The 15,130-nt window shown below is 51.2% G+C and overlaps 1 protein-coding gene across 5 annotated transcripts in view; it reads left to right on the top strand.

Moving 5' to 3' along the window:
- The first annotated feature begins 887 nt into the window (after positions 1-887).
- Positions 888-15,130, top strand: part of LOC102035001 (collagen alpha-1(XXVII) chain) — a 146,847-nt gene continuing 132,604 nt past the window's right edge. For 3 of the 5 annotated variants that reach the window (XR_004081746.1, XM_031057213.1, XM_031057210.1), the window contains exons 1-3: positions 888-995; positions 4,671-4,969; positions 12,844-12,914. Coding sequence is in view for 4 of the 5 variants with exons in the window: in XM_031057213.1 (XP_030913073.1) it covers positions 4,914-4,969; positions 12,844-12,914 (127 nt within the window). In the remaining variant the exon portion in view is untranslated. Of the gene's footprint in view, positions 996-3,429; positions 3,532-4,415; positions 4,970-12,843; positions 12,915-15,130 lie in introns of those variants that run through there. The other 2 variants (XM_031057212.1, XM_031057211.1) reach the window with 2 other exon arrangements.

Raw genomic sequence — 15,130 nt, 5'->3', positions numbered from 1 at the left:
CCTGCCGGGTGTTGTGCCCTGCCAGGGTTATGTGCCCGTGTGCAGGCTGGGATCAGCCCTGCTGTGTCCCTGCCGGGTGCTGTGCTTTCCTGGGGATGCTGTGCCCAGGGTGCTGTGCCCTGCCCGGGGTGCTGTGCCCGTGTCTGGGCTGGGATTGGCCCTGCTCTGCCTTCCTGGGATGCTGTGCCTAGGGTGCTGTGCCCTTGCTGGGATGCTGTGCCCTGCCAGGTGCTGTGCCCAGGGTGCTGTGCCCTGCCCGGGGTGCTGTGCCCGTGTCTGGGCTGGGATCAGCCCTGCTGTACCCTGCTGGGTGCTGTGCCCGTGTCTGGGCTGGGATGAGCCCCTCTCCTGTGCCTGCTGAATCCCCGGTCCCTGCCCCAGCCGTGCCCGCAGCCCTGCTCTCCCTGCACAGCTCTCCCACCCCGGCTGGCACCATCACCCTGCTCCCTTCTCCCCTGGCTCCAGCAGCTCTTAGCCAGGCACCAAGTTTAGACACTCCTGCTCCAGGCTGGGTGTGGATCCCCAGCCCAGCAGGGAGTGAAAGGCTCTTTATCCCACCTTTCCTTCGCCTGTTTGTTTGATCCCTCCCACAAGTTTTTCCGGTGCCGCGGTTTTCACTTCTGCCTGGTTCTGCCACGGTTTTGAAACCTGAATGGAGTATTTATCTAAATATATCCAAATACATCCCTGTAATTCCTTGTGAGTTCTGGGGGCAGTGAGTGATCCAGGATACTTTTTGGGCTTGGGCAAAGGTGCAAATGACTGCAGTGTAATTCAGCTTGTCCTCCAGGCCAAGCCAAAGTGGGCTGGTAGGTCCAGGTTGGGCTGGGATCCTCTGTTCTGTGGAGCTGGGCTCTGTGTGTCACACAGGCACTGTGACACCGCCGGCCCTGGCTCCAGCTGCCTCCACACTCGCTTTGCTGAGAGGAGCAAAGGGACAAAACTGCATTAATGAGAGCCTTGATGCTTAACCGAGCTGCAGCTCCTGAGCAGAGGTGGGTACTGGTTCCTCTGGCAAGTGGCTAAATAGGGGGGAATGTTTAAGGTGCTGTATTGATTCAGGCTGTAATGACATGCTGCTTTTTTTGAGAGAGTGTGTTTCATCAAAAGCAAGTGTTCTGTTCCCTGTCCCCCATGTTGTGCGGTGGCATTTCTTCCTCCCCTGTACTTTTTATTTTTTTGGCTAATTAAACTATTCAATTCCAATTCCTTTTTTTTCTTTTTTTTTCCTTTTTCTCGTTTCACTGCTGTGCTGTTTTACTTCAGTTTATTTAGTGTTTTAAAATGGCTCCTATTTAAATTTGGAAGGGAAGAAAAATAAATCTGCTAAATATATTTCTATTCAGATCATATGTTGTGGCTTTTCTCTTTTTGAAGAATGAGGTCTAATTTTTGAACCTGAATTCACTTGGCACAAGTCTTGGCTTCAGCAATGTTGGGTTTCCTTTTGTTTTAAAGTAATTCCCTTTTTCCTACTGCTGGGATACATTTATGTCTTCGTGCTAGCAAAGCTTTCAGGCATGTGTTTGGTTTGAAAATGTTCATGGGAGCAAATGTGGGCAGAGGATTTGAGGCTGAGGCTGTCAGTGAGTTTTATGGTGGTCCTTGGTGAGATGCTGTGGACCTGAAGCATCACCAGTCTTTTCCCACTACCCATGCACATCCACTTTGGATAAATCTTTGCAAAAAGATGCAGCACATCGTTTTCCTTTCCTTTTGTCCCTCTGTCTGAAAAGCCAGGCCTTGTTCATTTCTGGGTAGGGTGGGGTTTGGTTTTCTTTGAGGGAAAGGGAGTTTACTAAATATTTGCTGCATTCAGAAAATAGAAAAGGAAGAAATAAGTAGGAGAACCTAAGGTATATTCAACAGCAGAGGGATTAACCCACAATTATGTGAAGATGGAGGTTTTTTTAATTGATTAAAGCTTTATCTTAAACACTTCAGCATGGCTAGAATATGTTTCTCAGTGAGGAATGTGTGACTGAGAAACATGGAAAGAACAGCTGGGGGAAAAAATAGCTAAGAAAAATAGAGATTTTATGGTGATTCTGACAAGCTGTGTCACTGCCTGCTGTCCCTAAAGTCACAGTCCTCAAAGCTGCACTGTTTGGGTCATCTGAGTTCCTGGCCTTTCAGAGGGGTTTGGGACACGTTTTTCTGTGAACAGGAATTTCTGACAAGGATGTGTAACTTAGCTGCACCCTTCTGAGAAGGTTTTGTGGAGGACAGAGGAACTGTGAGGCTGTTAGTTAACCCCAGTGCCAACGCTGCTTGTTTCAAATTTTTTTTGCTGTCTCTACTTAAAAACTTCATCCGCTACAGCGAGAAAGGAAGCAAAATGCAGATGCTTCAGAGCAAAGGTATGAATAAAATCTTCTGCCTATAGAAACTGGGAGATGGAAAACCACAGCTCCAGCCAGCAAGCACAACTAAACCAAATATATGCATTAAGGGAGAGAAGCCCTTGGCATGCGTGGTAGCAGAAGATGTCATACAGGAGATCTGATTTATGGGGAAAACCTCAACTTTTGGCCACGCTCTGAGGTCAGGTTTTTGAGTAAAGCCTGCATTGCTGAGTCAGGCCAGTGGGTCCTTGAATTTTCTGGTCTGAACGTGATGTGACATCACTCTCCTCCAGCCTCGAGTTCAGGTACTTGGTGGGTCGATGCGGGGTCCTGCCTGTGGCTGTGTTTTGTGTATTTTTTCTGTATTTTTCATGGGGAGTGGATAAGTTCAGTGCCCATGCCCAGCTGTGAGGTGCTTCAGCCCTTCCCCATCTCAGGGGACGGATAATGCAGCAAGACACAGAGCACCTTTGTGGGGGGAGCCGCTGGGGCGGCTCAGCCTTGATGGCAGAGCCACACTGGGGTCTGGGGGCTGTGCTGGGTGCTCAGCACCTCGCAGGACCTGCCCTGTGCCCTGCAGCCCTGTCCCCTTGTCCTGGGGGATCCTGTAAGCCCTTCAGCCCTGTCCCCTTGTCCTGGGGGTCCTGTGGCCCCTGCAGCTCTGTCCCCTTGCCCTGGGGCTCCTGTAAGCCCTGCAGCCCTGCCCCCTTGTCCTGGGGGATCCTGTAAGCCCTTCAGCCCTGCCCCCTTGTCCTGGGGGATCCTGTAAGCCCTTCAGCCCTGTCCCCTTGTCCTGGGGGATCCTGTAAGCCCTGCAGCCCTGTCCCCTTGTCCTGGGGGATCCTGTAGGCCCTTCAGCCCTGTCCCCTTGTCCTGGGGGATCCTGTAAGCCCTGCAGCCCTGTCCCCTTGCCCTGGGGCTCCTGTAGGCCCTTCAGCCCTGCCCCCTTGTCCTGGGGGTCCTGTAGTCTCTGCAGCCCTGTCCCCTTGCCCTGGGGGTCCCCTGACCCTGCAGCCCCATCCCTTTACCCTGCACCCCATCCCTTACCCTGCAGCCCTGTCTCCTTGTCCTGGGGGATCGTATTATTTTTTAAGAAGTAGCAATTGCCGTGAGCTGCTGGGACAATGAATGCCCAGGGCCATGGGGTTGCACGGAGATGCTGCTCAGGCTCTCAGCTCGCTGCAGAGTAAGTGCCCGAGGCAGAGGGGCTGGCAGGGGAGGGAGCAGGGCAGGGGACACCCAGGGGTGCGGGGACATCCAGGGGACACCCAGGGGTGCAGGGACACCCAGGGATGCAGGGACACCCAGGGGGCACCCAGGGGTGCAGGCAGGAGGTGGCACCGCTGCCCTCACCTGCCTCAGGGAGCTGCCGGTGGCTCCAGGGCTGGCTGGGTGGGACTTTGGATGAGGAGGGGAAGCAGGGATGAAGGTTTTATCCACATGTGGAAGTCCCCTCTCCTGCCAGAGCTGGCCAAGAGGATTTGGGATCCAGCTTGTTCTGGTGGAGCTCGCATAGGGAAACTCACTGCCCCGTTCCTTCCATCCCTCGGGGCTGGGCCGAGAGGGGCTCTGGAGATGCCCTGGGGAAGCAGAGCAGCTCAAGGAGGGGAACAGGGGCATGGAGGACTTTTCTCCCCCAAGCCTGAGTCCCATCCACAGGCTCCCAGCTTGGTGCTTGCCTGCACCAAGCGCTGATCCCAAGGGAAAAGCCATGGCAGATACTTTATAAGGCGGGTCCAGGCCAGTTTGGGGCTCCTGGACAGGTGAGTGCAGGGGGCTGCAATTTCCATCAGCAGAAGGGCCTGTGCTTCCCTCCTTGGAGCCTGGACAGGGTCTTCAATTATTTCCCTGCAGTTCTGGCCAAAAGAGTTTCTTTTTTTCTTTCTTTCTTCCTTCTTCTTCTTCTCTTCTCTCTCTCTTTTTTTTTTTTTTCCCCAATTTATTTATTTATTTTGTATAATTTCTCGCAAATGCTTCACTATTACAGAGGAGGGCAGCAGAGAGAGGCAGTAAGGACATCCTTAAATAATTTTCATTTCTCAAAATCTGCCTTTTCGTCTTCTCTCTAAGTCCAGAGGAGAGATCCTTGGGGGGTGGGAGGCACATCTGCATTGCAAATAAAAATAATAATTACAACCACCAACCAACCAACAACAAAAAATGTAACAGCTAAGAGAAAACACTTGAAATCACGGACTTTGGGAATCAGAGATCACAGAAATTGCACTATTTATAAGGAGAGGAGAAAAAAGGCAAGAAATCCAGCGACCATGGGCCAGCCTGGCTTCCTAGAGTGTACTTTGTGTTCTCTCTCCTTTTTCCAAGGTAATTGCAGTCTGCCGAGAGGGAGTTAAATGGGATTAAAAGATCTGTGTAAGCAAAAGGACCCAGAAGAGAAGGAGGAAGGAGTGAGCCGTCCGGGCCAGGGGTGTCTGTGACACAGCCGAACCCCTTAGCGAGGCAGAGAGCCGAGCTCCTGGGAAGGATGTACCCACAAACCGCCTTACCCCCCGATTTCTGATGGATTGCCGCAAAAATTGCCCGAAAGAGACAATGCACTAAAACGTGATGGAGCCGGAATCAGAGCCGGTCTCCAGACTCAGAGCTACAGCGGCAGGCAGGGGGTGAGTACAAACTCCGCTACTCCGCGCTGGGGAAGGGAATCCCGGGCGGGCTGGGGGTGCCGGGGAGCCGCAGGGATTTGGGAACGGGCCGGGGGAAGACATTCCTGTGCCAGGGGATGATGTGAAAACTCCCGCTCTGCAGAGGAGAACGGGCTGCGGGCAGGGAGGCCACGCTGCGGAGCGGGGCGCGGGGAAATGGGGCTGCGCTGTGCGGGGATGGGCAGGAGGAGCCCCCCGGCCCCCCCAAACCCAGCACAGGGACAGCGGCTCCCAGCCCCGGGGGCTGCTCCGGGAGGCCCCTGCAGCCCCCAGGCTGATGCAGGAGCGGATCCGCTGCCCCTCGCAGCGCTGCCCTGCACGGGGGGGTCCCAGCCCCTCCTGGGAGATCCTGGGGATGCTGCTGCCACCCTGTCCTTTGGGGACACGGGCACCTGGGTGGTGCTGCGGGAGCTGGGAGAGCCCGGGGGGCTGAGGCTCGGTGCTCTTCATGTGCTCGGCACACACAAAACGCGGCTCCCTCTCCATCCGTGCATGGAAAGATCCCGGCGCACACCCTGCCCGCCCCCCTTCTGCCACAGCCGGGACCAGATTTTACTGTTTTCAGTGTTAAACGCGTTGTTGGTGGCGGTTTTGTTGTTTGTTGTTGTTGTTTTCCCGGGATCCCGCAAAGGGTTAATCCCGCTGGCTGCGTTGTCGGATGTACTGATGATTTACCGACACTCCCTTGGAAAGGCTGGGATTCTTCTGCCTGGCAGTTTGAAAAAGTTGTGTACAGGGATCCCTGTGCCCGGCTGGGCTGGGAGATGGGGGAAAGAGGGGGACCGGGGCCGGGGGGTTTGGGGGCAGCCCCCCTCCAGGGCCGGGGTCATCCTGCCGCATCCACCCCATTCCGGAGCCGGGGGTGCGTGAATGTGCAGCTCCCTTTGGAGGCTCAGTCTGTGTGTGGAGTCACACGGAGAGCCCTGACCCCTTCCAGGGGCTGCAACTGCTCTCCTTGACAAGTTTTCTGTGTGTTTATATACTCACAAGGGCTGAACCTCAGCGCTTTAGGGTTCTTGCGGTGTGGGGGTTTTGTTTGGGATTTTTTTTGGTTTTTTCGCGTGGATGTGGCTGTGGCGTGTCTGGAGCCGCTGGTAACTGCAGCATCTCGCATGTACACCTTTGTACTGCTGGGCATGGTCTGGGAGAACCGCCTGGGACCGTGCAAGGGTGGCTGGCGTCAGAAAGGGAGCAGCCCCAAGGGGAGGACGGGCAGAGAAAGGTTCCTTTGAATGAGCAGGAGCAGCGTGTCACACACGGCGAGGGGACGGGCAGCGCTCTGCAGCGACACTCGGCACCAGCACAGCCTCTGACTGGGCAGCAGGCATCACTCTGCCTATGGGGACAGCGAGATGATGCCCAGGTGCCAGCTCCTGCCCGGGGACAGCCCGGAGCCGTGCGAGCGCGGCTCGGACCCAGGAGTGGCCAGAGCAGCTGCCGGTGTGCCCCGGGGTGTCCCCGGCTGGCACAGCCCTGGAGCCGTGCAGTGCCCTGGGCAATGTGCCTGTGGCGTGTCCCGGTGCCTCGGAACCAGCGCCTTTTGTCCGGGGTGCCCCTGGCCTGTCCCCCGCCGTGTGCTGCTCCGGTCCCTCCTCAGCAGAGGTCGCTTGCTGCCCTTCGCATCCTCTCCCGGAGGGAATTTCGGTGCTGGGTTGGATTCCCTTGGCAGAGCGCCGTGCATCCCACGGCTCCAGGGTCCCCTTGAGGTCACTGCTCCTGGGGACGGTGCCCTGAGCCCGCGGCTGGCCTGTCCTTGGGGTCACCAGGCCACCCTTGCTACCTGGGGACAGCTGGTGATAGGAGTGATCCCCGTGTGGCTCTGGGGGTCCTTCTTGTTCCAGCACTCCTGCAGGTCCTTCTGGAGCAGGGCTGGTGGCACTGGGGTCCCTCTTGTTCCAGCACTCCTGCAGCTGTCTCTGGAGCAGAGCTGGTGGCCGGGGAGCTGGTGGCCCCACAGGAGACCTGCAGGTGACAGTGGCAGGGCTCGCTCCCCAGGGGAGGAGCGGCAGTCGCAGAGTGTGCTGGAAGACTTGAGCTGCCAAGGTTTGCAAAAGCAGAAGAACACCAAGTTGTATAGGCTATTCAAGATTAGAGTGGTTCTCTTGGTAATTTTTGGTGAGCACAGGTGCCCCAAAACACAGGGGTTTGCATTGCACTGCACGTGGAGCACGGGTCCAGGTGCTGTTCCACTGAGGTTGTGTGTCTTTGGCCCGTTCATCCCCAGGGCCCCTTGCTGGCCATGGGGGAGGCTCAGTGCTCCTGGAGACCTCTGATGGTGACAGCCTGCTGTCCCAGCCCTGGGCTGGTGGCACCATCAGGCACCATCATCAGGGTGGGTCAGCCCTGGGAAGGCCTAAAAGGGCTGCAGGGAGGCATGGATCCTTTTCAAGAGGAAAAGAGGATTGCTTGCAAGCTGGGCAGGTGATCTGGGGACAGATTATGGCACTGCTGGACAAATCCAGCAATAGGGTGGCAAATGATGTGTGTGCTGGGTGCTTGGGGGTAGAGAGGAGGCAATTGCACCTGGAGATGTGTCCCATGAGGGATAGACAGTGTCATAGTCCAGGACCACCCTCCTGCTATTTCCATGTGTCTGTCTGAGTGCTTTATTAAAATAAAGCTCCAGCTTCATCCCCTTTCTGCAATGGGTTGAGGGGTTAAAATCTGCCCTGCTTAATATCTCTGTTCATGGGGATTCTGCTACTGACTGAAGGCTGCCCAGGTTTGTGGTGAGATTGGTGTTGTAAATCTCTGCCCAGGGACAAACCCTGGGTTTGTGGGGTTTATTTTTCCCCCTTCCCTTTCTTTGCCAATTTGTTGGGGACATGAGTAGAAGTGATGGACGCTTTTAGTGAAGCAAATGGAAACAATGGGGAATTCTATATGGCTCTGCCAAACCCCATTCACAAAATGAAGGAATGCAAAGGCGTTTGTTGGAAGGACAAAAAAGGAGTTAGATGACAGATCAGGCTTAGCACTTCTGTTTGTGGAGGGCTCCAGTTACTGGAGAACACAAAGGCCAGGGCCAGCACTGAGTGTTGTCACTTCACACAGCAGCAAAGCCAATATCCCAGACAGACAGACAGACAGACAGACAGACAGACAGGGATGGGAGGGAAGGGCAGGCGAGTGACGGGTTCCCAGGAAGGATCCCCCACTGTGGAGAGCTGCTGGGAGCTGCCTGCAGGGTGTTTGAGCCCTATCACTGTGGCATCTCTCATGTGGGCAAGCAGGTTGGCCGCAGGAGCAGCTCAGCTCTGGGACAGCTCTGTGCAGTGAGTGCACAGGCTCCAGCTCCGCTCAGGAGGACAAGAACCAGCAATTTGGGACCCTTCAGCCCTCTGTCTGCAGGCGCCAACCTAAACCCCTGAGAGGACAAGGGGTGAGGTCACCCTGGCCATGCTGGTGCCTCATCCCCACCTCTGTGCACTGCAGGTCAGGATGGCCCTCTGGAAAAGCCCTCAGAGGAGCTGTAGGTGCCAGATGAGCAAAGATCAGATCTTTATGGATCCAACTCTCCTGCTATAGGCAGGGACACCTCCCTGTAGACCAGGTTGGTCTAAGCCCTATCCAACTTGGCCTTGAGCATTTCCAGGGATAGGGATATAATTTTTCCTTACTTAATATTGACATTTTCTAGACCACTCTGGTTTTTTAGTATTTTTAAATGACCTTAAGAATGGATTTCTAGGGGCCATATCTCTTTGTCTGCTCAATACTTTTCCTTAAAAATGTAGCTGCTGAATGGGGATTGAAAAGTAATAGTATTTCAGATGTTTCAGAAACTTTGCCCTTATCACACTGGGGTTTTGCAGCAGTGCCTGTGTACAAAATCTTTGCCTGGAGGTGTAAGTCAATACCTCATTTATACTGCAGGAGAGGTCCAGCAAAGGACTGAGCAGGGTCAATATGGGGACATCCACATAGTTGTGTGTTTCCATTGCTCTTGCCAGAAATTGAGGGGGAGTGGAGAAATACCATCATTTCCAGAAGCCCCAGAAGCTCCACAGAGGAGGTCGCTGGTACAAAATAAGATTTCTACCCCAAAAAGCTGGGATGGAATCAATGCACAGTACAATTTAGAGCCTCAGTTTATAGGTTGTGATTTGCTTCCTGTTTGTCTAAACTTACAGAATATCACCTCCAGTCATGTGCAAAGGATCTTAAGCCACACGTGCATTTTCTCCTTTTTAAGATACAGCTAGAAATGCGGGTTTGCTTTTCTTGAAAAGCAATTTTCAGCCTCCAGCTGGCTTTGTGGTCTTTTGAGCAGGAAGAATATACACCTGAGTGGAGAAAAGTGGTGGGGGAATTGTTTTTCCACCTTGCAGTAATGTTTGCAATCTCAAAGCCATTTCCCCACTGTAAATGACGGAGAAAACAAAATAAAAAATTAAATGCTGCCATGGGCACTTGAAATATTTCCTTCAGCATCAACCCATCATCTAAACAAACAAGATGTCAAAATCATTTGGACTTCTTATTTTAAGTCAGGGCAACCCTTTTATTTAAAAAAAAAGCTGAAATTGTTCCAAACCAATTCCAGAAATAGTGGGGAATTAGCTGATCACAATTATTTTACAGGTTGCCTCAGCTTTGTCAAATTGTCACTTCCTCGAGGATAATTTGTGACCAAGTTTACCCTGAAGGCTGTTGTGTTCCCGCTGTCCTTAACTCAGTGCAGGGCTCCATTCCAGCCCTTGTCTGGTCAGAAGGGAATGAGGGTTTTGTGCTTCTCTGTCCCTCTCAGTTGTACTTTTCCTTGGACTCCTGGCACTGGGCAGTTCCCGTGGACTGATCCACAGGGCTTTGCCAAAAGTAGGGAAGTAAAATTGAGCTGCAGTCAGTCAGTAACTTCAGTTTGCTATAAAGGGAGTTGGTGTCTGCATTGGAAACCTTTAAAGGCTCATGTGAGCTTGCATCATGTGTGCTCTGGGGCACCTCTACACCCAGGGGCTGCAGCAGTGCTTTGGGTTGGAAGGAACCATGAAAGTTCATCCCATTCCATCCCCTGCCATAGGCAAGGACACCTTCCACTATCCCAGACTGCTCCAAGCCCTGTCCAGCCTGGCCTTGGACACTTGCAGTGATGGGGCAGCCACAGCTGCTCTGGCCAACCTGTGTCTCACAACCTTCACAGGCAACAATTTATTCCCAATATCAATTCTAAATGTGCCCATCTTCAGTTTAAAGCATTCCTCTTTGTCCTATCCCTCCATGCCCCTGTCCAAAGTCACTTTCCATCTCTATTGGAGCCCCTTTAGGCACTGGAAGGTGCTCTGAGTTCTCTCTTGAGCATTCTCTTCTCCAGGATCCTCATTGTGGTACTCCCAGAGCCTGTGAATAAAATAAATAAACACCTTCAGTGGTGTCTCTTGATAGAGTGGAAATGACTGCTCACGGGAGGAAGCTGAGATAAAGGCAAGGTGGGTTTGATAGCTCTATATAAGGAGAAAATACTTGAGCTGCTTGTGCAGCTCTGTGGCTGCAGAGCTGTAACGGAAAAAGAGCCTGCATTAAAAACCCTGGGATAATTAACAGCCCCATCACTCACAGAGCTGCCATTTGGAAGCTGCTTTTGCTTTTTCCATTAAGTTGGTGAATTTTGCCAAAGTGTTTTTCTCCAGTGTTTTGGCACCCGGCCCCGCTCTCAGCTCTGACGGTGTTGGCCATGTGAGGGGTCCAGGAGCAGGGCTGGGGCCAGCTGGATCCCACACTGTGCAGTCTCCTTTACAGCCCAAGAGTGTCACTGGAATGAAATTACGTGCTGGATTTTCCCCCAAGACTTGTTCTCCTCATTGTGTCAATCAACAAGGAGTTTGGTTTGTCAAGGTACCCCTCAAAAAAACCCCAAAAAGTGGACTTGAGAGTGTTGTGGGTGGCAGTGGTTGTACAAATTGATCCTCACCAGATCAGGTCCTCACCTCACCAGGTTCTTAACACCTGGGGGTGCTGCTGGTGATGATCCCCATCCCTGCCCTCCCGTGCTCCATCAGGCAGTCAAGCCCAGCTGGTGATACCCAGTCAGGTCTTTGCTCCATGCACACATGGAATTGTGTCCACATCTTAAACTGTGTTGGAGATGAGCACAGAAATTCAGGTTATCTTGTGAAGTGGATTTTAGCGTCTCTCATTGCAAAAAAAAAGAAAAAAAACTGGCAGAAGTGGCCATGAAGAATCATCCTGTTCTGCTTCCCTTCCTGCACTCCCTGGAGGTGCTGGGGCAGCTCTCCTTGGGCCTGGCAGTGTCTCCATCCCAACAGCATCCCAAGGGATGCAGCTGTCAGAAAAGAGCCAGGGCACCCCAGCTGGAGATCCCTGCATTGTGGTGAGGGTCTCCTGGTTAGGATATGGCAAAAGAACACCAGGACTGGGCTATTCCTGGCTGTTCTTCCATAAACTAAAGCACTCCCAGAGCTCCTGAAATGTGCAGCCCAGTGTCAGGGTGATGGAAACAGCAAAGGAGGACATGGATTGCTTCAGCTCATTTCTTTCCCAGTTGATGTGGGAGCACTCCAGGATTTTATCTCTTTAATCCTTAAAATATTAGTTAGTGGCTGGATTCCTGGATGGATTTTTACATTCAAGGCCAGGTTTCCCCACTGATGTAAATCACTGTGGCTTTGTTTTAGGTCTGGGAAAGGGTGTCCTGCGCTGGGTGAGGATTGGCCAGGGTAATACATTGTCTCAGAGAATGATTTCTTGGGCTAAAGCTGAGGCTTGATGGCAGGAGGAGAGTGGTTTGATTCATGGCTTATGCATCAGATGTGGAGAGAGGAGCAAGCTGCACTTTGGCATGGCTTTGCACAGTCCAGTGCTCACCCTGGCTGGGCTGAAGTGACAAACAACCTGTGGATGTCCCACACTGCTGCGTCCTGCCTGAGCACTTTCTGTAGCTTACATTTCTGTCTGTTCTTCCAGCAGCCTCTGCTGATGAAGCTGTTAAATATCCTCTCTAGAAGATGAGGGAATTCAATCTTCAAACTTTCCACTGACAGCTTTTAGTGAGCCTAACCGAGGAGTTTCCCATGTTCTTTAGCTGGCTACAAATCAAGGAAGCTGATGGGGGAAAGGGGGGGTTTTAGCTACCTTTCTGGTAAAAGGTTTTTTCCCCTGAGCTGCTGTTTTCAATGGCACTTGAAGGCTTAAAGCTGAGCTAACAGAGAGGTTTGTCGAATTCCCTCTCAGCCATGGAAGGGTCTGTGAGAGCACAGGGTTGGAAGTCTGTGCATCTCCCATTTTCCAAACTTTCCTGCCATGCCAGGCTTGTGAGAAGGTTCTCAGTGGGTGCTGAGTGGTGAGAAGCTGCCCCCAGCTTTGCACCTGGGTGTAAAATGAGAAACAGACCCATGTAGGGTTTTGCATGCTTAGGATACTGTTAAGCAGGAGGACTCAGGATGTGTTTGCTGAGGTGACAGGGCACTGAGTGCCAGCCCATTTCCTACCCGTGTCTCCACAGTGCACTCCTGGCAGGGCTTTGGGGCCTCCCAGCTCTGAATGATTTCTCCATTCCCCTGCATTTCTGGTGGTCTGTCCTGGGTGGGCTGAGTGCCAAAGAGCAGCAGCAGCAAAGGCACTGATGGCCCAGCAGTGATGGCCCTGCCTCTCAAAACACAGGGCTGCTCCTTGTTCAAAGCTCCTAATTCCCCTGGGAAACCTTTCCACTAAGTTCAGTGGGTTCAGATTACTTTGAAACAGAAAAAGAAGGTCTCAGCCTGGATCTACTTCCTGTCACTGCCTTTGCTGGACTTGGGATCAAGGAGAAGAACTTTAACAATGGAATTGGTTTTGTTACTGTTGTTGTAGAAATGCATTTTTTTTTCTTCCATTTTTAGGGGATTCTGCTTTCTCTGGACAATATTGTGTTTTACTTGGTTCCTGGGATTCACACAGGGAAATTCTGAAGGTAAACTACACTTTTATTTTTTCTCTCCTCTTTCAACAAAAGTAATAGCCAAGTGCTTTGGTACCAGTGTAGGATTTTAACTTAACAATCACTGTCTGAGCCCAGTGCACAGTTAGATGCATTTATTGCTGATGGTTGCAGTACAGATGATATAGATAGTACAGTTAAGAGCTGGCAAAAAATCAGGTTTTGTACAGGTGATTATGTGTCCACCAGGATTTTCAGAGTCTGTCTGTCTGGTGGAACGGTGGGAGTGAAGCACTTTGTGTCTAAAATGTCACTGGCATCTACTTGCACTTGCCTGGACTTAACTGCTCTTAGAAAGTGCCCCTTGAGACTGGGGAATTTATGGAATTAAATGTCTCTGGCAGATTTTTCTGTGACTTTGGTGCACCCAGGCACACCTCTGCCAGCACAGGGGTTGTCACGTACAGAAATAATGCGAGTTCTAAAGGTAAGAGCAAATTTAAGGGAGGAAAATCCCACGGGGTTGGTTGACAATAAAATGGCTATAGCAGGTTCAGTCTCTGTGCTGTAAGGGAATATTCTATAGGGAAGTGACACCTTCAGCCTGTCCTCACCTCCCTGGTGCTGCCAGGGACAGGACTAGGCTGAGGTACCAATGACCCTACAAAAGAGATTAAAACTTGAAAGCCAACAAAAACACCAAAAAAAATTCATCTTTAACAGCTGATAGTGGGTGCTGATCATCTTTGCAATATCTGTTTGAAAAGGAGCCTTCTCCTCTCAAAATAGGAACCCCTTTCCCACATGGATGCTTTACATGGGTATTTGCTGGAAGTGAACAGCTTCCCCTGCCGTCAGCAGACAACACTAAGTGGACTAGCAGGCTCCAGGGCTCTCCTCTCAGCCTCTAAAACATGAAGGAAAAATAGAAATTTGGTCAACACTCAGCTGTCAGCCAGCCCATGGACCACTTTTTACAGGAGGGAGGGAATAGATCCCTGCCATCAGCAATTTTGAAAAATGTAATATTTTCCAAATTCTGCCTCCATGCAAAGGAGGTGAACATCTGGCTGAATTACTTAGTCAAGCAGTTTTCAGAGCAAGTTTTATGTCAGCTCATAAAGAGGCAGAACAAATACTGTGTCTTGGCATCTTGCTTTTTAAGTAGATTATAATATGCTCTTTAGATTCACCTCCATCCATCATTTTACTCCTAAGATAATTATGGGATGGGGCCATGTCTTTTGTTACCATCAACCTAAAGCAAACTCTTTCATTTCACTCTCACTGTGTTTACCTTGGTGTAGTCGATAGCTCCTCTCTGAGATGCTTTGTCTGTGATAAAAGAATTTTGGAAAACTGGCCTGGTTTCCACACAATTAGAGAGAGCATTTCCAGAAAACAAAACCTTCCAGGGAAGTAAAGGCTGCAAGAAAACATGGGTGACTTGGGGCTGTGTTATCAGCCAGGATTTCCAAACATGAGACTCAGCAGCGGTAAGAACTTGTTCACAGGGCAGTGTGAGGATGAAATTCAGCCAATGCTGTGGGATTTTGAAAACGCTCTGGCTGTTACTCTAAGGATTAGGAGTCTTCCTGTATGCTGGAAAATCAGGGAACACAGAGGATGATCTTTCCATAAGTGTTACAAATCCCAAAGATTGTGAGGTGAGTTCATTTGTTGTGTGCTGACTAAAGGTCTGAGCAGTAACTTTTGGAACTGCTGCACTTATTCAACCCAGTTTTAGCTGTGGGCATCACACCTTGGCTGTTGGAATCCGGGAAGCTGCAAGTTATTCCTCTCCTGCCTTTTGGCTTCTTTTTCTTATACAGCTTTTTGTGTGGTGAAAGGGAGAGGGAAAGAAAGAGAGGGGAAGGAGAACAATAAAATATTTTTTCCCCTTTTTCAGATCATGGGGTTGTTCAGGAATCTCTGTGTATCTCACTTCACGCACAGCATCTAATAGAAGAGTTTTTTCCCAGTTGCTCAAATGTTGCTACAGGAATGTTGCTACTAGCTTTGAGGCACCTGGGATCAGGCAGCTCTAAGTGAATGTTCTTTTTAAATAATGTGTTTTGATGGAAAAATCCACAGAGGAAAAAGTTTGAAGGGGAAAAAAATCCTCTGCTAAACTTGGAGCTGCTTCAGGAAGTCAGAATTACCTTGCATTTCACACTGGTTGATGACATCCCGTATCCCAGGAGATGTGACCCAACAGCCCAGGACAGTGGAATGGGGAGGAGAGGAGA

This window comes from Geospiza fortis, unplaced genomic scaffold (genome assembly GCF_000277835.1).
Source record: "Geospiza fortis unplaced genomic scaffold, GeoFor_1.0 scaffold27, whole genome shotgun sequence".
Lineage (NCBI taxonomy): Eukaryota > Metazoa > Chordata > Aves > Passeriformes > Thraupidae > Geospiza > Geospiza fortis.
Note: the sequence above shows the minus strand (reverse complement) of the source record. Positions and strands in the feature narration are given on the sequence as shown.